At 44.6% G+C, this 26,725-nt stretch overlaps 2 protein-coding genes across 5 annotated transcripts in view; one reads left to right on the plus strand and one right to left on the minus strand.

The window, feature by feature from the left end:
* Nucleotides 1–8,124, plus strand: part of RABEP1 (rabaptin, RAB GTPase binding effector protein 1) — a 53,218-nt gene extending 45,094 nt beyond the window's left edge. For all 4 annotated transcript variants that reach the window (XM_053367896.1, XM_053367898.1, XM_053367897.1 and 1 more), the window contains 6 exons: nt 396–536; nt 2,004–2,193; nt 3,412–3,467; nt 3,778–3,876; nt 4,012–4,128; nt 4,618–8,124. In XM_053367896.1, coding sequence (XP_053223871.1) covers nt 396–536; nt 2,004–2,193; nt 3,412–3,467; nt 3,778–3,876; nt 4,012–4,128; nt 4,618–4,719 — 705 coding nt within the window. In that variant the 3' untranslated portion in view covers nt 4,720–8,124. The remainder of the gene's footprint in view (nt 1–395; nt 537–2,003; nt 2,194–3,411; nt 3,468–3,777; nt 3,877–4,011; nt 4,129–4,617) is intronic.
* Nucleotides 8,125–9,007: 883 nt separating this feature from the next.
* Nucleotides 9,008–26,101, minus strand: NUP88 (nucleoporin 88). Its single transcript, XM_053367900.1, is given in 18 exon segments — nt 9,008–9,212; nt 9,761–9,879; nt 10,102–10,228; nt 12,041–12,121; nt 13,328–13,393; nt 14,154–14,279; nt 15,554–15,712; nt 16,140–16,241; nt 17,604–17,694; nt 18,402–18,500; nt 18,941–19,091; nt 20,465–20,651; nt 21,091–21,267; nt 21,391–21,477; nt 22,851–22,976; nt 24,466–24,635; nt 25,714–26,074; nt 26,076–26,101. Coding segments are annotated over 18 exon segments (2,319 nt in total). The 3' UTR covers nt 9,008–9,148.
* Nucleotides 26,102–26,725: the final 624 nt, after the last annotated feature.

Genomic DNA, 26,725 nt, shown 5'->3' on the forward strand with positions numbered 1-26,725 from the left:
GATTTTACTTTCAGTGTTAAACTTTTCAAAGGCTATTAAAGCTCTTTGAGGTAATTGAGAACTCTGACCTTGCAATGGAGCAAGGGCACCCTTGCGGACAAGAAAAGACACATCTATCCTTTACTGCTTCTGGTAATATGCTGCTTGTTGGAATGAGAAACCATGATGCAATTGATCTTTGGTCGGTTAGCTGTAAGGTGTTTTTCTGCAGCAGTTTAATTCCCACTGACTCCTACATGATTTAAAATCACTTCCTATTTCCAATCTGGGGTAGGTGTTGACACAAAGAGAGGTAGTGTTTTACCTTGCATGAGCTTAGAAAATGTTGGAGATGCAACTTCATTGATTTTGAAACCATGACTTTGAAATATTTGTGTGTGTTTTTTCCACCGGAGGCTGTCCTGACGCAGTCAAGGGAACATGTCTCGGAGGAGTTGTTGAGACTCCAGAAAGACAATGAAAGCCTTCAAGGAAAACATTGCCTGCATGTCTCTTTGCAGCAGGCTGAAGACTTTATCCTGCCAGAATCTGGAGAGGTAGGAGAATATGTTTGTGGTTATTGACTGGAAGTTATTCTCAACATGAAAAGCTCAGGGAGATAGTTGAGTAAAGATGTACAAGTTAGTTTCAGGTGCCTCTGTATCCACACAAACACAAGGATTCTCACTTCTGCCCCAGTGAGAGGTTAGGTTAGTACATGTTGACCTTAACTTCTGGGCACATGCATAAATGAGCTTTCTGTGCACACAAGTGTGACAATGAAATACATGCCTGTTCCTTTAAAAGTCCAGTGTACCTGGGACAATGGCCTAACCTTCCCCATTGCATAGCAACCTGCCTGTCACATTTCCGAAATCCTCCATGCATTCAGGCTGGAATTCCTCCCTTGATGGTTCTGTCTACCAGGAGCAGTGTTCGAAACTCCCATAGTTGTAGGCGCATTTTGCGACAGGGGGTTTCATTAGCATGAGCAGTTTCTGAGCTCTGGGCGCAGTCCTGTGCCTAAGATTTCAGATTAAAACTGCAGAGTGGAAGGAGGACCTTTTTCTGCCTCCCCACCTCCAGCTACTCTCTTAAGACTGGATAAGAGACCCTCTTAAGAATGTTAGGGGGGTGGGCAAGGGAAGGACTAGACCATGTGAAAAATGAACATAATATTTTAGCTGCAGTTCATTCATTTTCAGCTTTGTATTCTTGTTACAAAAAGTGTGAATAGACATTCCATTGTTGTGTCCATAACCTGGGTTTAAGGTGCCATTTAGCTCCTAGCTTTCATATCTCTGTTTCTAACACTGACCAGGAGTGGGTTTGACATCTCTGTCTCTAGAGTCTCACCTTTTCACTTTTCCTTCTTCCTGGGTTGCTGAAAGGTGCCAATGATCCATCTCTTTCTCTCTGTCAGATACAACATGTCCCAAGTTTCATCCCCTAGAGGTGAGCCCAAGTCTAATTGGCCATACCTGATTAATTGGCCATACCACCTTCCCCCATCAGTTCCCTCCCCTGACTCTACAGGGTGAAAAGAAATAAGATGATTTCCTAGAAAATGTGACATCTCTCTACTGAATGTCATGCTTGATTCTTGCTCCCTCCTCACTAGTATGCATTTTCCAGTTGTACTCTAGGAATCTCACACAGGTGCCTTTTTGCTGAGACATCATTCTCTGCTTGAGGACTCTGCTCTGGTGCCTTTAGGTCGTGGGACCTTGGTGTCAGATGCTCCTCAGTGTGGATCTCTACTTCCTCAACATTTCTTCCTCACCCTGCCACCATCCCCCAGCTGACTTTCAGAAAGAGATTATCTAGCATTTGGACACACAGCTTTTTTGGGAGGGGAATCTAATGTTGGTTTCTCTCTTTAGTGTATACTTCCCTCTTCTGCTAATTTTAAAACCGGTTTCTACAGGGGGCAGGGTGGTAAATATTTTGTTACATTAGGGCTGTGTCTGGGCATGGGAAAGAGAGAGTGCTTTGTTCTAGAACTGTGTCAACCTTCCTTTCAGGAACTCCGCGACCTGGTCCTCAAATATCGGGAAGACATCATTAGTGTGCGGACAGCAGCAGACCACCTGGAGGAAAAGCTGAAGGCGGAGATTTTGTTCCTGAAAGAGCAGATTCAAGCTGAGCAATGTTTGAAAGAGAACATAGAGGAGACTCTGCAGCTGGAAATAGAGAATTGCAAAGAGGAAATAGGTTAGAAAAGGGCAAGTGCTGGGCCTGGAGGGAGAGGGCAGCACCGAGCACCAGAGCAGAAAGGTACCCTGAGCTGGAAGGAAACTGCTCCTCTAGTTGCACAGAAGGATCAGTGCCATTCATTGCATCTAAACCACACAAAGTGCTCTGCAATATCTTGGTAACCCTTTCAAGAGCCTTGAAAGGTAGTTTTCCACTTCTCGTCCCCCATATTGAGAGGAGCATCCCAAGAAACTTTTTCAGGGTCATGCCCGATGTGCTTTAATGAAACCACTTGAAATAAGTCCAATGTTTGAAATGGGACCCTGCAACCAAATAACTGGCTAGTTGAAATTGATATGGGAAATTCAGTACTTGTTTCCTCATCCTGCCTCTAGCCGCTACTTTTTGATCCTCCTTGCCTCTTTAGGGTTGCCAGTTCAATCCTCTAGTGACAGCGGACATAGCATGCAGCCTGTCACAGCACTTTGCCTCATTATCCCCTTCTTATTTCCTCTGCCTCAATCAGACATTTAGGCTCTTCCACACTCAAGTGCACTCCTCCTCTGGCCATCTTGCTTATGGAATTCCCTGCTCCTCCCCTTTCTAGAACCTTTTCCCAGTCCTCAGCCTGCCATACAAAGGTATTCCTGCCCATAGGGATTTGTGTGAGGCTTTAATCATAGCCAAACACAACAGTGGTTGTGACTTTTTTTAAAATTGGTTTTATCTTTTTGTAAACAGCTTTGAGGGGTTGTTTTTGGGGTTGTTGTTTTTTTGCAATCAAGCAGGGTATAAATATTAGGAAATAAAAATAAATACATAAACAAGCTTTTCCTTCCTCCACGGAAACTTCTTATCTCTACTGATTTAAGATAGATGGCACGAGTTTTGTGTCTCAGGCTCAGAGTCACAGGACAAGGTGAGAGCTATGCCTGAGAGCTAGTAGGTTCCTGAGAACAGAGCACAGGTATGAGGGAGCCACCTGCCGCTGCTCAGCCTCCTTCCCTTTGCAAAGGGAGGGCAGGGCCCTAATATTCCGTGCCAAGATAAGTTGAGAGGAAAAAATCAGCAGCTAGAGGCTCAGACAGGAACATACACATTGAAATATGATAAACAGTCTTTTATGGAATTCCATCGGTGAGAAAGTGATGTTGGCGACTTCAGTCCCTACCTGGCCAGCATGTGCCCGAACACAAGGTTGGTTAATGACCTGAAAGTCTCTCTCTTCTCTTACAGCTGCTGCTTCCAGTCTGAAAACAGAACTGGAGAGAATAAAAGCAGGGAAGGAGCAGGTAAGGGTTCCACCTGGATGCTTTAGGGGATGTTTGACATGCTCTGGTGAAAAACAGCCTCTCTCTGTCCACCTTGTAGCAGCAGCCCCTGTAGAGCAGGTGGGCGTCACTTGCCCAGGACTTGCAGTTGGCCCAAGTTTTCTGGGGCTGTTCAATACAGGAGAGTGTTCATTGACTGCAGGCTTTTCCATTCTCGTTTTATTAAAGGCCAGGGAATTGTAAGATTTAGTTAACTTGCAGTCAGTTCATGCAGGTGAATGCCAGACAAGGGCAGTGTTGAACCTTATGCAACTTATTCTTGATTTCACAGTTGGAATCCGCCTTGAAGGAGAAAAACCAACAGCTGGAAAGCTTGCAGGAAAGGAGAAACAGCCTTGAGGAGCAGCTGAAGAAGGAGTTGGCTGCAAAGGTAACTATTAATGAAAATAGGTTGTGTTCATGTAAAAAGGGGGGGCATTATTTGCCACTCCAATGCCCCCTGACCATCAGGGCCATCTTACAGTGCAATGATAAGCCCTTTCATGCAAATAAAAACTTGTTTCAGGCAAACCTGGAGCAGCTGATGTTTGAGGAGAAGAACAAAGCTCAGCGGCTGCAGACAGAATTGGATGTTAGTGAGCAAGTGCAGAGAGATTTTGTGAAGCTTTCGCAGACCCTTCAGGTAGGGTTGTTGGCACAATTGGTGAATAAACCAAGGGGAGATTCAGAAGAGATTTTCCAGACTCCGGAAAGCCCAAGCTGGACTGGGTGGGCTCTAATGCCTAAGTAATAGTAGTAAATTGACAGCTAGTTGCCTTGATTATTATTATGGTCACTTAGTGCATCTGACAGAGTATATAATAATAATAATAGCAATTGTGGTATAATTTACACTGATTTATGTTAGTTAAACCATACTCTAAAGAAAGTCTGTCTTTATCATCTCGCTACAGTAACACCCCAGAACCCAAATAGCCTTTTTAATTTCTCCCCCTCTGATTAAAATGTACTCCCATTCATTAAAAATGTTTCCCACCTATTGATCAGCTTTAGCAGCCGAACAGAAAACAATCCGTATGGGCTGACGGGTTTTTCACTGCAGTTTACAGTATTTTTATGATCTAAGGTCTGGGAACCCGGAAATAATGAACCAAATAATTTTTCCTCCTAGGTCCAATTGGAACGGATCCGGCAGGCAGATTCCCTGGAGAGAATCCGTGTGATCCTCAACGACACAAAACTGACAGACATTAATCAACTGCCTGAAACATGACACCCTCCATAGCAGGGCTCTAAGGCTGCAAATTTTTTGTTTTGTTTTGTGTTTGTTTCTGGTTTTTTTTTTTTTTAAAGAAAAACCCTCATCTTTATAGCAAAACATTTAATAATTATTATTTAACTCTTAACTGAAAGAAGCAGAAGATGACACAGGGGAACAATGATCCAGGCTGTGTTTCTGGAAGGGAGAGATGGCTTTGTGTTGGGGGCAGAAAAGCGTCAGATGGAGAGATGAGCAAGATGCTTTGGGGGGGGGGGCTTTAGTGGGGGACCGGACTTGTCAAAATAACCACCCTATCCTCCCTCTCTCACCTCCACCCCTACTCTGGAATTCGGCTCTCTTCTTTCTCTCACCTCTTCCCATTAAAAACAAAATACTGTGGTGAAGGTAGTTCTGCAAATCAAATCTCCCCTTCTCCCCAAACCATATTTTGGAGTGAAGCTGTTGAACTCCACCCCAATGAAGACTGAAGGGCTACCAGGGGTATTGAGTGAGAGAGCAGGCTAGGCAGATGCTGGTCTAGCATGCTGTATGAATATTTTATATTAAAATATGAATTTATCTGCAGGACACTGGATTTGGGGTTTTTGAGCTCGGTGCACACATTGTATCTCGTATGTTGTGCAGGAGGAGACCAATTGCTGTTGAAAAGTGTGATGGGACAGGATGTTCGGGGGATGGGGGGCAGTGTAGATGAGAAGGCTCTGAAGTTGTCGAAAGAGAGGACTTGGCCTTCGGGGGAAAGCGACCACTAGAAATAAAAAGCCTCGCCCTGCAGATTGTTGGGGGAAGAGAATGGGTGGCAAATGCACCCTGGAACGGCTGCAGGAGCTGTTTGAAAACAACACTTTTTGTGTTGCCTTTATTTCAGAGGTGGCAGGCAAAGATATCCTGCCCTAGTTGAGCTGAAATTTAGGATCTTTTCATTTATGGGAGGGAGCTATATCCCACCATTCCTCCCCTCGAAGTGTGTGTGCTTTATGGGGGGGGGTATTTAATCTGAATACAAAGGACAGAGGATGGAATTAGGTTTTTTATGACTCTTTAATAAAACAAACATGTCGATTTCAAGGCAAAGTGGAGCAGGTGCTTTTCAGACTCACAGATTTAGAAGCTGTAAAATATGCCGCTCTTTTAAAACAGATTCTGAAACGGCGGTTAAGCTTCAATGGAATCATTCTTGGATATGCCACTTTAGATGCAGACTCCCCTTGCTGTGGACTTTGGGTTGGCAGCTGATCATGCTCTGGCCCCGTTGCAAATCAGTGGGACCTCCATGCAACTCATTTGCCCTCTGCATCTAACCATTTGAGCATGAAGGCAGGGGTGGAATGTACTGCTGAGTTTGGAAGAAACAGGCTTTGAGGCAGAGCCACCATGAAAGAAACCTTATTTGCAGGTTCAAGCGTATCAAAAATATTTTTGATTTCTCTCAACCATGATTCCCTGTAAGAGCGTGTAGCTTCCTAGAAAGTGCATCTTAGAAGGGTTGTGTGAAATAGGCAGGGTGTGCTGTATCCATGAGCTGCAGCTCCCTTGCATTCATAGCCTTTTCCTGTAGCAGAACAGATCACCTTCAACAGGGAGGTGCTTTGGGTGCAAAGAGCAGCCCATTTCCCCTTCCCCTTTCTGTTCCTGCTACTGAAAGACCAGCCATTGCTCCATGAAGCTGATTTGCTGGAATGAGCCTAACATGGCCCCTAATATAATCATGTTCGCCATTACCTGATTATTTCCCAAACAACTAGTGATCTGAAATTCCGCTTCATATTTTATCAGTGTAAGAGGAGGAATTACCAGAGTTCCTTGCCCCCACCCTGCTCCTGCCAAGGGTCCCATTCCAGACTTAACCACTTGGGGCCAGAAGTAATCAGTCACTTTGGCTGTTCTGCAGGTTTCTGTTGTGCTGGAAGCGATCTCCTATGGGGAGTCTCTCGCTCAGTGTGGTTCCACCCACATAATTGCTACAGAATCAGAAAACACTTGGTGGAATCCAGTCTGTTTGTGTGTATGTGTGTGTGTGTGTGTTTATGGGAGGGGTGGAATACTGCGGCAGTAAAGAAATGGCAAGGTTGGGACGCCTACCGCTGCGAGGAACATTTGCAACCAGTAGGATTGGGAGAGAAGAATCTAGTCTGCATTGACAAGTTTCTTTGGATTGTTAATTCTGTCCTAGAGGCTGTAGGAGAGGTTTTCCTATTTCTTCAAGCATGCGTGAGGCTAACTCTCCCTGTTCTGCTCCTGCCATTTCAACATTGCTAAATCTTTTCCAGTATGAGTCAGGATGGATTTAGTGACTCTCCTGTCCACCTTCTCTGGTGAGCCATCTTTGGAAAAGCACCAACTAGTCAGTTTTATTTAACTATTTGTCTTAAAGTGGTTAGAAACTGGTTAAATAGGAAGAGAACGATATAGCATGTAGAGTAGCACAATAAGACCATTACTGAACTCGTTACAGCTTATGCATTGAAGAGCAGTACTTTGCGAGGTCAGGTGCTTGATTAGCTGAGTTTTTCCATCCAGATGCCTAGTATGGCTTCAGAGACAACAGGGGAAGTATGTTTTCAGCTCCTGAGGACAGGGGAATAGATCAGCAGTACTAGATTTTAAAACTTTCATAGTTGTAACTAAATTAACAGAAGATTGACAGTGTAATGCAGAAATTCTCAAACCTAGAACCCAAGATACACACAGGATGAATTAAAGAAGCCGTCCAAATAATTTAGATAAGGGAAAATAATTTTGTTCAATGCCGGGAAATCCTCAGTGAAAGTAAATGATTTAATTGTGGACATAATTTCTTCTATAATTAAGCTTCCCCCCCCTCTTTTTTAAAAGGGAAAGTTGTGCCCATCTGACCTTAGGTCCTGGCTCTCTTGCTGTAAAGGATTGCTTAATTTGTACCATTGGCTTTCAGGGTTACGCACTGAGCCTTAGCTACTACAGACAGGGAATATAATACAGTAACTCTTGAGAAAGGGGCTGTGTGCAGAATTTAAGAGAAAAAGCCTGCAAGTTTTAGCTCTGTTCTGTATACTTGTACAGTCTTAATATGTGCAAAATAAGTTCTTGCAGCATGTCTAACCTGTTAACATCTTCTTTACTTGACTCCTGTGCCATTGCTATACAACCTCTTAAAGCATGGTTTGGATAAGAATAAGGGTAGGAGACAGGCAAGTCATCTATAAATATAGTCCCTTAAGAAAAAAATTAGTTAAGCCTTTAAATTCCAAATGAGTGTCTGGAATACTACATTCCAATGAACCAAGCCTCTGGTGTCCTGTGAAACTGTGGATGTAAAATTCTCCTGTCTACCAAATTCAGAAATGTAACCATTTGTTAACTGTATTTGAAGGTGTATCCTTAAGAAGTGTTCCAAATTAAAGGAGGTAAAAAGTATTTTGTGATCCTTCTTATACTTCCTTTCTGCCCAGGTGAACGTTAGGTCATGAGGCTAGAAAGAGATCCGTGACGCTTTCCTCAAAATGGACATAGTAGGAGACCAGTCTAATGTTCTGTTCATCACTGGGCTTAAGGATTTGTTTCCATTATTATCCTGTGTTAAATCATCCTTACGACATCATGGCAAGTTCTGACTTGCTTTTATGCGCAGAAGTGAACTGCAGGTTGCAGGGAGGGCAAATTACTGTATTTACTCAAATGTAATGCACACGTTTTTTGGCCAAATTACGTCGCAAAAATTAGGGTGTGCATTAAATTTGATACCACCAGCAAATAGTTTTTTGGTTTCAATGTTTTTGAAAATTGTGGTGCGCAGTAGATTCGATGGCACATTAGATTTGCGTAAATACAGTAAGAACTAGAAAGGCAAGGATTAACATCCGCTTAGAGGTTTTCTGTTCTAGTAAGTAAGGTATAGATTTTCTTTAAAAAGATATGGGGTAGGGGCTTAATTTGCAAATGGGTAATTGGCAACATGGTTTTTTACTTACTGGACAAGGGGCAGACTTGAATTAAATCGGGAGAAAACATAGGCTGACATTTTGCTGTTACGTTATGTGAATGTTGCAAAAAAACTTGAATACATGAGCAGCACTGACCTTAATATCGCACCTGCAATATCTAGGCGTAAAACCGTGCTTGTGCTTTTTCCTTTGGTGTGTGGGGAATTAATCAGTTCTGTAAAGAGACTTTCAGAGTAATCCTGGTGATTATGCCCAAGACCTATTGGCAAGATTCTTCCTGTGTTTTGCCTTCTGGAGAAGAAACAGCAGTACATCATACCAAATAGTCTAAGCCTAGATTTAGAAGTGAGACGAGGTTTCAAAAAAAGAATTTATTCACAACAGAGATGTTTTATATATAAAAAAATAACACAAGGAACCAACGTATAAAGTAGGAGAAAGGCAGTTTGCGTTCCCTTCATGTTTCACGAGTTTGCTTTACACCATTCATGACAGCTCTAAAAGGTCACATGGTTTCTGACATCATTTATCTGTTTTACCATCGCCTGGATGCGTTCTCCCCTGCATCAGAGAGAGAAAGAGAAAGCACTTCAGTGACTTCAGCCATTCTGCGCAGACAGTCATGAAAAACAGAGTGCAACACACAACTTTCCCAGCTGGGGTTTTCACCTTCACTACTGCAAGCGGCTACACTAGCAAATAAGCATTTATTAATTTATATACTGCTTCTGGGCACCTTGCCAGTATAAAACCAATTGCCAAAAATACAATTAACGTACACGATAACAATTTAATCTAAGCACGGAGACAACTGCACTTAAAATGTATAACGAAACAAGCAGCACAACAATTGGAAGAGTGAAGAAGAAGGTTCAAATCAGGTGATAAGGGAATGTTTGTCTGAGCAGGTGTGTCTTTCACAGCTGGCACAGTGCCAATACTGGTGGGACCCTCTTACTTCAGCACCCTCTTACCCCACGTGTACAACCCCTCAACATTACTGCTTGAAAGTACAGCGGCAGCACAACAACTCAGCAGCCAAGAGTTGGGCCTCTTGACTCGCTCGCTGTTCATTTGCCAAGTGTTTCAAAGTGCAAGCACCCACTTACTCCTCTTTCAGAACTGCTTGGATGCATTTCCTCTGATAGGTGTTAAGGTTGATGCTAGGCTTCCGCGGACTGGTCCCCTTCTCCATTTTTCTCTGCTGATAATCCTTTTTCATTTTAACCTAAAGGCAAGCAGTAAATAGCAGAAGAGACAGATGCTTCAAAAACCCTTGAGAAAGTGTTTCAAATACTGCTTTCCAGCTTCACGCGCAGTGCCTCTAGCTCCCACCCTCCTCTTCTACTTATTTATTTTTTAAAGGCTTTTTAGATCACTTGATAATCCCAAAGCATTGCATATACAAAAACAGCCAAACGTTACAAAAACAATGCACATCCACACTTACTTGCCGGATAGCATTTCCCAAGTGCCGCAGTTGTTCTTCGATTGTCTGTAGTTCCTTCTTCATGTCCTTTTCACTATCTGACAAGACAGGCAGCTGAGAGTGGAAGTTACGCAGTACCTTCTTCATCCTTCAGCCCACAAAGACAGTGTCAGTCAATCAATCTTTTTATTATGCAGTCACAGACTAGAACAAGATAAAACCAGCAGCCATGTATATCCACGATACAAGATGTGAGGAAGATCTGAAGCATGTCTAAAATAAGCTATACAACATTAAAAGTAGATTAAAAAAGAAACAACACAGCCGTTAGAAATTTTAACAGCAGCCAGACAGAAAAAGGTTTAATCGGGGAAATTTCTTTACATTTTTTTTCAGCCAGGAGAAGTTTAGCGACAGTCTAATAATAAGTTCAAATAATTTGCCAAAAGGTTTGCCAGATACCAATTATAAGTCCTACCTGAAAATTCTGAAAGAATGTGAATCAGACAATATCATACCAAAAGTAGCTGAGGGGGAGGCAAATTAAACCCACGTTTACTGACCATGGATGGTATTCAACGAAGTTTTACTCAGAATACTGAACTGGACCAAGCTTAATAATGTACATTCAACTCAGTGGGTCTATTCCGAGGATAACTTGGTTGACCACCACTTCATATATCACTATACCACCACTGTCAGAGTCAATGGGCTCATTCATATGTTACATTCAACACAGATATAAGAAGTCTCTGCACACTGTGAAAGTGTATGCTAGTTCATTTGTGCAGCTCTTCTATTGTGCACAGAGACTATACACTTGTTGAGTAACGTGTGACCATCCCCAACTTGTAGACAAAGTTAACTGTTCGCAAATTCTGCTTTTAGAACCGAGACAAACTTACATTGTCAAGTGCTAATTAAGTAGGAGCTGAAGAGGGGACTGTCACCCTACACTACAAGCATAATTTCCTAAAGACAAATTCAGTCCTTATTTTCAAAACGCTGAAAGTTGCCATCAAAGCTATATATCAGTGGTACCTCTAGTTACTAATTCGTTCTGGAGGTCCGTTCTTAACTAGAGGCGTGCTTTCGCTAATTGGGCCTCTTGCTGCTGCTGTGCCACCGGCACACAATTTCCGTTCTCATCCTGGAGCAAAGTTCTCAACTTGAGGTAACTCTTCCAGGTTAGCGGAGTTTGTAACCTGAAGCGTTTGTAACTCAAGGTATCATTGTATTCCCAAGCAGGTCCAAAGACTAGTAATAATAATAATAATTTATTATTTATACCCTGCCCATCTGGCTGGGTTTCCCCAGTCACTCTGGGCGGCTCCCAACTGAATATTAAACTGCATGTACAAACTGCATACTACCTATTTTCTAATCCATGTTATGCAAAATTATGCACATTAATTGTGGTACCCCTACTTTCAAAGCACTCCCAACCCTCCTTTATTAAGTTGGCTTCTGTCAACTGCTTTTCAGGAAGAATGAGGCCAATTAACTTCACACACAATCCACTTGCAACTGTGTTGCTCACCTTCTCTCTAATACACTGAGACCACTCAGGCACACAAAGGGGGTGTAAGTTTGGCTAGATAATGCCAATTCCAAACAGCTTGCCCTTCCAAAGACAACAGCATTGTTTGGGAGCATCTCTGCCATTTTAAACACGGGTTTAAAGGCTTTAGTCAGTGAATAAACTTGCACGAAGCTGTTAGCAGCAGCTTAAGTTGTAGGTTTAGTTCAGCTGGCTGGCAAGCTGCATGCTGCTCAGCTGAAATGCCTCTCCACAACCTGGCTTTCCTTATCATTAATTGAGGCCCAGCAATTCCGAAGGGTGCACATCTTAAGGACAAGGCTTTAGCACAAGCCCAAGGCATACTTGGCATCAGACAGGCATGGGCACTTTCTTGCTCCAGCCCCCAGCAAGAGAGCCTTGAAGAGTGTGCCCTTTTACCTGTTCACAATGTCTTCCTGCTTCTCTTTGGCTTCCTCGTACTTGTCAGCTAATCGCTCTGCCATCTCCCGCAAGCTTTTCCTTTGGGTGAAGGGGAAATGTTATTCTGGGATAGTGGTGCACATTTGTCTCATAAAACAGAACAAGTGGGGTCTATTTGTTGTTTCTTATGAAACAAAGCAGTTCTAAAGGGCAGTGCACCCTTCTCTTTCCCTGTCTCCCAACAGCAGCTGGCATGTCTACATGAGGCTGCAAGGGTGAATTTTTAGGAAATTTTGACTCTCATCCAAATCCTGGACACCAGTTACTATAACTTCGCCGGCGGTGTGCTTTATGTGTGCCTTTTAAAAACTGCTCATAAAGGGATTGGCTGTCTGAACTTGACAGGTCTGTTATCGACATGGAATGCATTTTCATGCCAACCAGATGGAAAACATAGAAATGACAGGCAGCAGAAGAGCAGCTGGGTCTCCCATAGACATCAATGGCAAAAGAAAACTCACAGCAAAGCAAATGAGACTTTCTCTAACAAACAAATAAGCAGAGAATTTTCTTCCACACCTTTATATTTGGGATAGATGTGGAAGTAGAGATTTTATGAGTACAGTGAAATAAGACAACTGAAAGTAATTTAATCCATGTTCCTGTATAACTGAAGTGCCCCACTGAACCCCAAACCCCAAAACTTCCACCACTGAAATCCCAGTAATGTCCAGGAAATCCCAGCAGCACTACCCACTGATAACTTCTATGTCCCATTAAAAGACAATGCCAACCGATGTTGTTTGAGACATGTTATAAAAAACAGCCAGAAGCAAATAAAAGCCACAAACTATTTATAGCCTACTATATGTTTTGGAAAGTGGTCCACCTGTATGTTCTCTAGGCATTCTTAAGATGTCATTGCCAAACTTGGTACAACAGTACATGAAGCCAAGGAGCCAGTTTCTTCAGGTTTCAACCTGGGGTAAAACGCTTGTATCTAATATCGGACCTTGGTGGACGCCTCTGGAAAGGATGTTCTGAAAAGTATCTTACAGATCCTTCTAGGCTCAGTGATGCCTACTCTGGCTGGTAACAGCTCTTTAAGGTTTTGCACAGGAGGGCTTTCCCAGCCCTAATACCCACAATCGTTTTTCATTAGCGATGGATGGGGTTAAACCAGAGATTTTTGACATGCAAGGCACATTCTCTACCACTGAGTTCTGAGCTGCTCCCACGGGGCGACCCAGTTCTTTTAAACTACCAGCCAAGCAAGCTTAAAAAGCAAAGAGACAGTCACCTCACCTTTCCTCTCGACAGTAGGCAAGATCTTCCAGCTGCTTCTTTTTCTGTTCCCGAAGCAATTTCACTCTGAGGAGCAAGGGTTGAAGGGATAGCCAAACAGTTAGGTTTTTTGACGCAACCTGTCTGCTTGGCTTGCCTTTCTGCTCTCCCCTACACCTCTAACCCATTGTTCAATGAGAAAAATAAATTATGAGGACAAGGGGGTTAACCGGGGGTGGAGACATCTAAAGACACACATACTACAGAAAGAGGAATTGTGCTATTAACTGCTCTGTTCCGAAAACGAGAGAAAGGGGGAGGATGACGACCTAGCTGTAGAACAGAGGCGGGCAACCTTCTTCCTGTGGGGGGGCACATTCCCTTGATACTCTGTTAGGGGCTGCATTCTATGGTGGGCAGGCCAACCCCTTTCCCCACCCCAATCCAGAGGGCTGCTGGAGGAGGTGCATTACCTCCTCACTCTCCTTTGCCAGAGGACAGAATTGACAGCTTGCAGAAGGCTTTTGGAATTAAGCCAAACGTTGCCACAGATTGTCTTTCCTCTGGAGCAGGGATTGGGGGCAAACAAGGCAGGGATTTCCACCCAGTTATGCCACTCTTTCGATTAGCCCAATGATAAAAGCAAATCAGGGATACGCTCTTCAGAAAAATGTAAATAATTCCCAAGGGCAGGAAACCTATTCACTGGAGATTCTTGTCCCTATTGTATTACATCTGATGAAGTTGGCAGATAATAGATTGCAGGATCAGGATCAGAAAATGGCCAATTGTTGCTGCAACAGGAGGGAAGAAGAACAAGGATTTAGAAGCCAAGGGCCCATTTTACCTTCGCTGGATCTCCTCTCGGGCCAAGTCCTGTTTCAGAATGTATTCCTCCCTGAACACCTGAGTCGCTCTGCTGAGAAGCTGAAGGCATTCTTCAGGGGGAGGGGAAACTTCTTTATCTGCAGACCTGGAAGACAAACACAACATTGTCTTGGCCATTACAGTGTACTGCCAGAGTTGAGCTTTTTGGGGGTGGGGGTGGGGGGTGGCCCAGAGTTGTTGACCTTTTTTTTAGAGGGAGTTTGCCAAACATTGCTCACCCACCTGCCCTGCAACTCACAACACATCACTAAAGCCACCAATCACCCACACAATTGCCGCAGCCACAAATAACACGACCAATAGCTGCTGACAATCTCCGGCTCCCAGCATCAAACAATCCCACGTACCCCCTGTGCCCTATCCGTGTATAAGGCGCACCCTAATTTTTAACCTACTTTTTAAAGAAAAAAAGCTCGTCATACACGGAAAACTACGGTACATGCTCTGATAAAGAGCATTTAGAATCATATAATTATAGAGTTGGAAGGGATCCGAGGGTCATCTAGTTCAACCCCCTGAGATGCAGGAATCTCTTGCCCAATGTGGGGCTTGAACCCATGACCCTGATACTAAGAGTCTCATGCTCTACCGACTGAGCTATCCAAGGCTGCTTTGCCACACAAATGCTTCTGACACCATATGCCCTAAGGCTGTGTGCATCAAGAAGCTTGAACTGGAGAGGGGTCCAGTTATTTAGGTAAGATTTCTAACTGGCCTCAAACTGAGGGTTCAGCTCAGATAAGGACATTACAATCAAATTGCATTTGGCAAAGCCCTCGAGTCGGATGCTCATCAACACACCAGAAAGCCAATCTATTTAAAATGCCCAGAAACACTTAAGATGTTCAGTGCTGACTTTCCTCATCTCCAATGCCATCCTTCCCTTTTAGTTAATAATATAGTAAAGAGAAGCCAAGAAGCCCACCCACCCTGCTAGATTCATGTCCCATGAGCCTAACAACCCAGCCAGAACCCCAAAGCGACTGTGCCATGACTGAGCCGCAGGATATGCTGGTGCAGAAAGAGCAGCAAGAAATTTATGGTGGCACCAGTGAAGTTGCAAGAGCTGTCAAGTGTGGGAGAAGAGGAGCTGAGATCGGCCAGAACGAAAGACCACTGTGCATAAGTCCATCCTGAAGATGGAGGTGGTGGAACAGCAAGTGTAGACCTTATGCAGGATTATTTATAACAATGAGAAGGGTGAATCCTGTCAGAGGGAAAGGAAAAGGGCTGAGAATACCAAATGATGGAACCCCCCCTTCCGAACAGCACCAAAGGCCAAGGTGTGCCTTTGCCTTTTGGGGATACAAGAGTGATGGGGGATGACAAAAGCCTTTTGCCTCCAGAAAGATTTCATACTTCAATAGGAGAGGGTTAGCAGAATTGCGATCCAGGATATTTCGGATGTGTCGCTCAAAGGAATCCTGTGATTCGGCCAGGATGCGGAGAGGTGAGACTGTAACCGGCGAATCTTGCTTGGTGCACAGAAGCGGAGGGCATGGTGGGTGGATGGCAGAACTGTCAATACAAGTGTCAGGCATTAGTTAGACATTTCCAAAGACACTCCTCACTTGCTTTCATGAAGTTCTTTAGAGGTTTTTAATTCTTTTACACCCTTCCCCCCCAAAAAAGTTTGCAGACCTTTGCAAAGAGCAGGCATGAAATGCTGAATAAGAAACTTCAGAGAATTATTAACACAAGCCTAGTTAGGAATAAGGGAAAGGCAAGTGTGCCAGTCAAGGTAATGAAGGGGTATGTCAGGGATTACCAGGAGAACCAACAGTCATGAATTCAAGGTCAGCAGAGCCTGGTGCCATGGACTCTTGAAGGAGTTACCTAGGCAATTCAGGAGTCCTAGCAACTATATAAGGGAAATATACTGTGTCCTTGGAAGTATGCCTACCATATTTCAGCACTAAATAGGTAAATGTGGCTCAGTACGTACAGAAGAGGTTTGGTGACACATTCGTAGCTCCTGGTGATGCAGACCATTGTGGGACCCAGAATGTCTGAGACGATCCAAAACCCTATAATTGAGGCCGCTTGGCTGAAGGAACAGAACAGAAAAAAATGTCAAGCTATCCCAGAAAACATTGGCAACCCCAACAACAGAAGAGCAGAAGCCACTTGCTGTCTTCAGACTAACACAACAAAGAATCCACCGCAGAATCTAGCAAATCTTTTAAGTGTCTCGTATCATATTCTTCCTTCACAGTAGCCACAGTTACAACCTCATACTGATTTGGTTTCCTAGGCTTTTTGATACTTAGTGTCTCTCCTGGTCAGTCTTCTGCAAAAACTGAGCAAGAGTAGAGGTCATCCCCACCGTTGTTCTCAGATCTATAATTACCAGAGATAACCCCTCCAGCTCATTATCGTCTATTTAGGCCCTATTCCTATATTTTGACCCAGTTTGGCTCTGCCTCTTCATCTGGAGGCTGAATGCAAGATTTATAAGTCTTTAAGTATCCAGGAGCTGCAGTGGACCCTGTGCTGGTGTCTTGCAGAGATTCTACTCATCACATTTATAAGACCATTAGGTAGGTCTTGAAATGTCACAGCAGGCAGAAATGCCTGGATAGTTCAGTTGGTTAAAGTGTGGTGTTGATAATGCCAAGGCTGCAGGCTTGAACCCCGTATCAGAAAACTGCATATTCCTGCATTGCAGGGGGTTTGATGATATGATCTTTGGGGTCTCTTCCAACTCTACAATTTTATGATTCTGTGTTTCAGTTTTCCGCCAGTATCACCAATGTGCTGCCTTTACTGCACTACAGCCTCAACTGGGGCTCTGTTCCAACACCTTGAAAAACCAGTTCAAAGTCGTGCGTCTGTCACATTTACTAGAAGAAAGCTGAAATTTCCACTGGCCCATCCATGCATGTCTTGCTAGTTAAGAAGGTCTCCTTCTCTGTTGAACCCACCTGGGATGCAGATGTTTCCAACCTGGGATCTACACAAGGTTCTGAGAGTACTCACTAAAGAAGTGCTGAGTGTGCCTCACATCGGTAAAGCTTTCTCTTTCATTACATCTCCCTGCCCATCTCTGGGTGATGGGGCTTAACCTTTTGCTCACTGAAGGCCTCCTGCAAATCCCCAGAATAAGCATTCATGCCTTGTTCTCTCATGTTCTCCAAAAAAGGCCTTTTTCCAGCCAACATCCTTACCCACACCAAGAAAAAAAGGCACCCCAAAAACAGTCAAGAGCCTTGTCTTCACGACAGAGAGACACAAAAACAGTTCTCCTTCCCTGTCCACCCTGCTTTCTCATCCAAATCTTAACACAAACAACACCATTCAATGCTTGATTTTTCAGAAACTGAGTTGTGTATAGCTGTTCTCGGCCTGGATTCTCCAGCAGTAAGCAGCTGCCAGAAGAATATGGATTTGGGAAGAAGTAGACTCTTACCTGCATGGCAGAGGTTTTGTGCAAAGGATGTGCTCTACGATGCATTTCTGTTCTGCTCCAAGTTCTTGCAAACGGTCCTTGTCTTCTTCATCTGAAAAAGCAAGTAAACATGCAGGTTACTGGGGAGTCACACCTATCACACCACAGAACAGTAATGAGGAAATCAGAACTCCTAGCCAAATGTCATGCGTGGGGACGGGGGGGTGGGGGAATCTGGAGGGGAAAGGGGATTGGTAGGGGGAGGGAGCCAAACTGGACTGAGTTACAGATGATGCAGTTGATCATTTCAGATCTCTGACAAAAGCCATCTGCCCCTTTCCTGGCAGCCCATTGGGAGGTGGAAGAAGAGAAAAGGAGGTGGTCCTGACCATTGGGAGGACGCAGATACTGACAAGTTTGCTCTGGCCTACCAGTTTTGGATCACATTTTTGAATGGGTTGTGCCAGCAATATATGGGTTCAGTTCACATCATGGCTGTGTTGTGAGTGTCATGCCTTAGGCTCTGGTTCTCTCTCATCTCTGCACGTGCTCCGATGCCCCTCATTATTTCTGGCTCAGTCAAATCTAAGTTTACCTCCAAATCTGAATTGGAAACTACAGTTTGAAGTAGGTTTTCAGTTCTACCTGGAGGTAAACTATGGTCTGCCAGATTCAGATGTCTCACTAAACTGTACCACTGTCCACTCTATTTATATCCCACCTTTCCACACTACTGGCACACTACTCAAGACAAGTTGCACCTGTGAGAAACAAGGCTTAGGAATGCAACATTCCAAGGCAGGAAGATTTCACTACTACCTGAGTCAAGGAACTTTTGAAGTTTGTTGATCCAGGTGACTCCAATGCTGTGCACCCCAGCGTCATGTGTACAGTGATATCGAGAGGGACATTTGGGATCTGAAAATGCAAGTGAGATATTTATGAATTCAAGGAGAGCCAACAAAGACATGGGAAGGTTTTAGTCCACATATGAAAGCGGCAACGTGGAACGGCGTGAAAATGGAACTGTGCCGAACCTGTTTATGTAAAGCAGTTCCATAAACTCCCAGCAATGACCCACATTGTTGCCACCCTCTCATTTATTGATGGGCAATGCTTGTGGGCTGCCTCAAGATGGCAAAGCAACTCAGACCACTGGGAGCTGCAGAAAGAGACAGTAAACACCTTGCTCAGACAGCTGGGTGATGCTATCCTGTGACATAAAGCTACATGCAAATCAAGGAGCAGGGAGCCTGGCATTTATTAATTTTTGCATTTACCTGAAAGGTCGCTTTAATTGGATGCCAAGTGAGCAGAGCAAGGGGAAAGCAAGAGAGGTAACTGACTTGTGCTCCTACCTCTATGCAATTTGATTGGGCAGGAGAAGTCCGACTCCAGGGGTTCCTCCCCTTCCCTTGAAGCCAGTTTCAGTGCAAGCTCCAGTTCAACACATTCAAACACGTAGAGCGACGGAATGAGGTCAGTTCTTGAATCCCAGGATTTGACAGACTGTAGGGATGATTTGGTTAACACTTCTAAATTTGTCCTCCCTTGAGATAATAGCTCAAGGGATTAAATTCACTTAGGAAGCACCTCCCTCCCCCGCCGCAAAAAAAGGTAAAAATGGGGGTTTTGTTTATTATTTTAATTGCACATTGCATGTATTTTAATTGGGAAACCCAGTATTTGATAAAGTGTGGGCTGTAAGTACAAATAATAAAGAAATATAAATAGAGAACCCTCAATTGTCTCTTAGTGAGCTGGTGGGGAGGGGAAACAATACCAACTTCTTACTCTTTTGTGTGTTTATGCTTTTAAGGACCAAATGCAGATCAATATTGTGCATTTATGAGATGCACAATGTTTTTAAAATAGCTCCTCAATACAAGAGGAATATGAAATATAAGACACCCGGCTGTATTGAGTCATGTCCATTAATTCCCAAGGGGTTGAGCATTACTTACTGCATTTATACCTCATCTTTTTCTCCAAGGAGTTAAAGATGGTGTACATGGCTCTCCCCCTCCTCAATTAATCTCCACAAGAACCCTGTGAGGTAGGTTAGGCCAAGAAGCAGTGAATGGCCCAAGGCCACCCAGTGAGCTACATGGCTGAGTGGGAACTTGAACCTCTCCCGGGTCCTAATCTGACACTTGATAACTACTATACCATGGTGGCTGCTATGAATAGCATGTATGACTATCTTAGGTCCACTAATTTCATTGAGTCTACTCTGGATACAACTGAGTTGGGTGTGACCTCCTTGCAAAACCTCCAAAATTGTTTATGGCTGCAGAGATGCAAAGATGTTGATCAGGGGAAAACTAAACCAACTTCCATAATTAAGATGAGCCACAGTTTTAGGGTTTAGGAACTGCAAATCATCAGCTGGGCAGAGGGCCATCATGCTTCTGTGGGGACAGATTGCTGGAGAGGGAGCCACCTTGAGCTCCTTGGAGGAAAAGTGGGATATCAGTACAACAAATTAATTTAGAAAAAGGATAAGAATGTGCAACAGCACTGCACTATTGGTCACATGCTCAGTAAGAACATGTCATAATGTGAAAAACCTGTGACAAAAAAGGGGAGGATTGCAAAGATAGCAAGCTAAAAATGAATACCCAGGATGGGGATACACTTGAAAACAACCTTATGCCAAGTCCACGGGTCTATCTTGCCCAATATTAGGACAGGCAGCAGCTTTCTGTGATCTCTGGAAGAGGCTTCTCCTACCATTTGCTACCCAGTCCTTTTCATTGGAAAAGCCAGAGTTTGTGTGGGGGACCTTTTCAGTGCAAAGTACTACAGTTCCTCCTCATATAACAGGAGTGGGGGGTGGGGAAGCTCTCCTGAAAACTCCAAGTAGTAACAGGCAAACATACCATCTGTTCATCATCTTCTTCTCCCTCCAGTACCACACAGTGATAAAGCAGCCCCGACTCTGTGGCAATCACCAAGATGTTGGGAACACATGAAAGGCAGAGAACCGCACAAGCGTCGTACCCGTAGTTGTCTTCAGCTGCAGGATGCATTGGCAGTGGGCCCAAGAGCCGACCAAGGTTTCCACTGCTACAAAAAAGAAATGGGGGGGAGGGAATCAAAGGAAGCCTACTGGGAAGAGCCCAAACTTCTAGGGCAGTTTGCTGCTGCTGCTGCTGCTGCCACCACCCTCAAAAAAACTCCAAGCAAGCTATGGCCAAATACCTGGAACAGCAAAGTTTTGCAGCCAACCAAGGCACCAAACTCACCTTGCCAGCCTCAGAGCAGAAAGGCTAGGATATACTAATCAGACACCAACCAAATCACCTCAACCATACAAGGAGATAATACAGGCAAGCGTTGATTCTTGAACCCTGGGTTTCCATTCAGAGTTGAACTAGGAGCAACTCTTTTGGTGTTCAAATCAGTACCCTCCTACCGCCCAGCCATCTATGAGGTCTGGTCAAGCACTGCCCAGTGCAAAAAATGAAGGTGAAAAGGGGATCATGAATCTGGGTTAGACCTTTACCTGTGCAGAAGACTAATGTAGGTCAGAAAAGTCTCCCCATTTTCATACAAGATGTAGAGAGGATACGCTAGCACTTCCTCCTTCTCTCGCTGCCCAGCAATGTTCTTGGGGACTGCTGCCAGGGGCCCAAAGTCGAATGCTACTGCCGTTTCTCCTATCAATGCTGTGTAGGCTCTCCTAAGGGAGGGAGCAGTCAGTTGAGTTTGTAGCAGTTCTCTGCACACATTCAGTTTGCCCAACAAAAAGTGGCCGCTGGGGTGTGCTTGGAGGGGCAACTATGAGGGAAGCTTCAGACCTCACCCCTTATTGAGCCTCAGAGTCTCCTCATCAGCTTCTGAAAGATGAATCACTTTCACAGGTGTCTGGGGTGAATTCAGGCTGTAAATCCTTTAAAGCAAAATATGACATTTTTAAAAACGAGAAGTACATCCCAGATAATAGCTTCTATAAACCCAACCTCTATTAGCTGAATACCTTTACAATTTTTGGTACTGCCCCCAACATTATTACACTGGCAGAAGCTGGTGCAGTATCACTTCAGCTGAAGAGCTGCCCTGGTGTCAGACCAAGACCAGAGAGATCCAGTTCAAAGCCCTGCTTAGCCCTCAGCCTTGCTGGGTAGTCCTGGCCTAGTCACTCCCTCCAGGTCTGACATACCTACTACACAGGGTTGCTATGAGGATAAAATAAGAAGACAGAGCATACATGCTACACTGAGCTCCTTGGAAAAAGAGTGGGAGAAAACTGTAATAAGTATTGCTTAAACAATTGCTCTGCGGGTCTCTAAGCATGTGGTTCCAAATGACCCCATCAAATAAATATTTAAAGGAGGCTACATTAGCCTCTGGGGACGCGGGTGGCGCTGTGGGTAAAAGCCTCAGCGCCTAGGGCTTGCCGATCGAAAGGTCGGCGGTTCGAATCCCCGTGGCAGGGTGCGCTCCCGCTGCTCGGTCCCAGCGCCTGCCAACCTAGCAGTTCGAAAGCACCCCCGGGTGCAAGTAGATAAATAGGGACCGCTTATTGGCGGGAAGGTAAACGGCGTTTCCGTGTGCTGTGCTGGCTCGCCAGATGCAGCTTTGTCACGCTGGCCACGTGACCCGGAAGTGTCTCCGGACAGCACTGGCCCCCGGCCTCTTGAGTGAGATGGGCGCACAACCCCAGAGTCTGTCAAGACTGGCCCGTATGGGCAGGGGTACCTTTACCTTTTACATTAGCCTCTGAAAGCATTTATACTCTGCTAATTAGCTGGAAAAGCTCCTAGGATAATGCTGTGAGCCCCTACATTTGATGCTCGGATTGTACATATGATTTTTATAAAACCATATCTCAAAAAGACACCAGTCTCCATTGACCTTTATTGCAAGGGAACCAATCCCAGGGAAGCACTGGAACCCCTTGGAGGCTCTCACTGCTCAGAGATTTTTTTTTGGGGGGGCAGGCATGCAACAGAACAATGATACAGCATGTGCAGTGCACAGAAAATATTTCAGACCTTTTATTGTCCCTTTTATTGTCAACGAGGCAGCTGAAGTAAGAAAGATTGCCCAAGATCATTGAGTGAGTCTGCAGCTGAGCAAAGATTTGAACCAGAAAACTAAAAGCCCGTGGCTTACACTCTTCACCACTATATTCCACTAAATTTTATATATAAAAAAGGATGACTAATATATATTGGATACCAGACCACCTTTTTAAACAGTCAGGGAAACCAGGCTCTCAAAGCCTACTCAAAAGCAAACCATTCAGAGCAATAAAGTTACCTTATCGTGTTGTCAGATGTTAAGAGCACAATGTGAGGGTCCAGTGTCTCACTGGGGTACCAGGCGGAATGCTTCAGGGTCAGGGATGGTGAACTAGTGAAGAACCTTTCAGCAATAGGGATGGTGCTGCAAGAAGACAGGTCTCCATCATGAAAGGCACTATGTTCCAACCCAACAGAGGGCTGCCAATTGTTTGACTGTTGCTGTGCCTTTGACCAGCAGCTTGGGCTACAGACGTCCATGCCTGTGTCCCCTGTCAATTTCTGCAAGCTGGTGTCAAGAGCACAAGAAGAGGCCAGGCTTTTCCTCCCCAACTGGCAAACCTATCAAAAGCAAAAAAGCTCAAGGGATAGACATAGACTTGTAACAGTCCTTTTTTATTTCCTAACTTGATGTGTTACATGAACACTACCCTTGCTTAAACTCTAGGTACTAAATAATTAGCTATCATTGGTCCTGAAGGGTCAGTACTCAAACATTTTATCTCTGTGGAGAAAGAATTTAACTAAGGAAGCTTTCTTCTAGGTAAAAATGTAGTCACAGACTCGGTTATCGAAAGAGCTTCCAACCTAAAATCGAACTGATCTTCCCCATAAATGTAAAAAAAGGTTGAAAGAGTAGCTATTGTCCAAAACTAACATTTCCTGAAATCTTGTTTTTGAACCAATTAACAGTCCTGCTCCCACAAATGACCCTGCTTATGCCCAGAATCGCCTCCCAGTAATGTATCTGTGAAGCTCTCTCTCTTCAAAACCTATTCTTTGGCACAGTCCCCTAGCCGCTATCTCCTAGTGCTATAACTATGTTCAAGTACATATATCTGAAATATTTATGTATCCATTCCTTGTTTCCCATTCCCTTCATTTGCCTCTCATTGTCCCTTGTCTTCCTTGTTGTTTATAGATTGTAAGCTCCATGAGGCAGGGACCTATCCTCTCATATTTAGTGACGTGCACATAGAGGTCACTGATACTAGCAAATAATGCAGATTGCCAGGCTGTGAGTTCTCTGTGCAATGTCCTCTCCTGTTTCTTCCACAATCGGGAGAAATGCAACAGCCTTTACTCTTTTCTCCAGCCTTGCAGTGATCTGTCAAATGTTAACTGTGAGGAATTTGAGCAGATGGATGGTACTACTTCCATTGCAAAGAAAAGTTGCCTTAGCCTCCCCTTGATACAGCAAAGCAAATGTGCCACCAGCAAGGTGGACTGCTTCAGAACTTTGCTCAAAAGCAATCACTTTTAATGGACTGCAAGATGGACTGCTTCAGAACTTTGCTCAAAAGCAATCACTTTTAATGGAAAAGCAAGGAACTGAACCTAGAACCTCAGGCCTACAAAGCCTGTATCCTAACACTGCACCATAAAGCACCTCAGCCACCCTTCTAAAAAAGTTTGAAAAGAGACTGCCTCTCTATAGTAGAGGAATGTATGCAGCTGAAACAAAAGTCCCTCCAAATATAATGCCTGAGAATTTCAGTAAAAACAGTCAGCAAATGAGACTGACACAATGTACTCAAAACTGCTTTCTTTACAGACCCAGATGATAATGAAGTAGCAACCGTCCCTAGTTCTAGAGCTGCAAAGCAATTATGAGAAATGGAGAGCCTACATACCTACAATTAACCACTGGTTTTCCACCTTCAAACTCAGAGTTCTTTCCCCAGCGTTTAGGTAACTCCAGCACCATCAAGCCTTTTGTTCCTATCAGAGCTACATGCTCCTGTGTAGGACTCAGTGCAGTTTGATACACCTCAAAAAAGGGTGAATTTATGCAGAGCAGGGTCTGGAAATCAAAGCAGCAATTGGTTAACGCTTAAATATTTGAACTTTGTGCAGAACAAAATCTTAAAAACTAGTGCAAGATGTGTGTGTGTCACTCAATTACATATTTGGCTGCAAGCAAACTGCACCTGTCGCTTCCTAGCATTTCATCTGTGCTCACTTTCAGGCATGATCTGGTATGGATGCTGAGCGATGAAGACTACCTATATTATTTTTATGCTTCATGCAAGGCACTGGTAGCTGCTACTGTTCTTCTATCAAAGCCAAGAGACCACTAAACCCACAGGGTCTGCCTTGGACAAAAGCTTGGAGAAGTGTTCCTTCAAGCATTCTCTCCCAATGCTTGGACAACAATTAAAAACACAGCTGCAAGTGTAGTAGTTATCTAGACTAGAACATCAGAGACCTGGGCATAGCCCTCCTAAATCAATAAAAATACATAGCTTAACTGAGGTTCTGCCCCCCTAACAAAAGACCTGCCCCCTTCCAAAAATTCTGGAACCTGCGTTCAAATCCCTGCTCAGCCACAAAACTCACTGGGTGTGACCTTAGGGGTCAGTCACTGCCTCTCAGCCAAACACACCTCACAGGATTGTTGTGTGTGTGGTGGTGGTGGGGTTAATTGGGGAAGAATGCACAGTGGTACCTCGGGTTAAGTACTTAACTTGTTCCGGAGGTCTGTACTTAACCTGAAACTGTTCTTAACCTGAAGCACTTTAGCTAATGGGGCCTCCTGCTACTGCCGCGCCGCCAGAGCACAATTTCTGTTCTTATCCTGAAGCAAAGTTCTTAACCTGAAGCACTATTTCTGGGTTAGCGGAGTCTGTAACCTGAAGCGTATGTAACCTGAAGCGTATGTAACCCGAGGTACCACTGTATGCCACCTTGAGCTCCTTGGGAGAAAAAAACCGCAATAAGCCATTCATTATTATCGCTACTGATAATGAAAGCCTATAGTCCTATGTAGAGGGGCTTTCCACAGGTGAGTCGCCACCACCTTGAGGCCCGAAGCGGCTGCGCCCAAACACAGGTTGGCCACCTCAGTGAGGGCCGAGCCCTATCGGGGAGAAAGGCCGCACCTGGTACTGGCCCAGCCTGTCGGGCTCGTCGCCCAGGCCCCGCAGGCTGAGGGCGTAGAAGGCGGCGCGCTCGCCGTCCCACAGGAAGAGCTCCCCGCCGAGGCCGAACAACAGGTCCCGCGGGAGGGACGGGCGCGACGCCTCGGGCCCCGGCTCCGGCCCGGCCTCCTTGTCGGCCTGCTCCCGCAAGCGGCACAGCACGGCGTGGTGAGGCAGCTCCGCCCACCAGCGCTCTCCCAAGCCCGGCGCCACGGCCGCCGCCATCGCCGCCGGTCGATGAAGCCGGTCGGGGCCTCGCCGCCTCAGGAGCGCGGGACTACGAGCCCCAGAGTGCACCGCGGGCGGTGACGTCGGCGTCCCGATAAAGATGGTTGAGCCCAGCGGGCATCTTCGCCACGGGAGGGAGCGAGGGAAGGACGAGACCCAGAGTGCACCGCGGCCTGCTGACGCAAGCGGTCTCTGGACCGTAGACTTGTGAAAAGTGTAGACGTGAAAACTGCGCGAGGCTTGGGGGTTTTCCATAGATATTCTCATTATCCTGGGGTGGAAGTGAGGGCTGCTTACGTCGAAAAAACATCCCGCCCGTTCAAATCTTGGCAGTATTTTCTATTGGCTAGGCTGGGCGAAAAAAGCGGGGAAGGATCTCCGGGATTTCATCTGTTAATTTAGTATATTTTTTGTTTTTTTGCGAATATTGTGTTAGTTACACATAGAGATAGGGATTGCTACATTCATGTGTCTTATCATTCGAAACGTTCTTTTACTGTTGCCTAACTAATATTTCTTTCTTACTTTTGTGCTTCATCATTCTAACATTTTCTATAATTGTTCAGCCACAATGGCATTTCAGTTTTTTGTTCGATCATTTTAGATTTTTATCATCCTTGTTTTATCAATATATCTCTACCGTTTGACCACAATATTCTTCCGCACGGTATTAGAAATATTGCATATCACACTTTCATTTTTCTTTATTGCTTTGGTCACACTTTTTTCGTAAAATTGATTCCCA

The sequence above is a fragment of the Podarcis raffonei genome, chromosome 15 (genome assembly GCF_027172205.1).
Source record: "Podarcis raffonei isolate rPodRaf1 chromosome 15, rPodRaf1.pri, whole genome shotgun sequence".
Classification (NCBI taxonomy): Eukaryota; Metazoa; Chordata; class Lepidosauria; order Squamata; family Lacertidae; genus Podarcis; species Podarcis raffonei.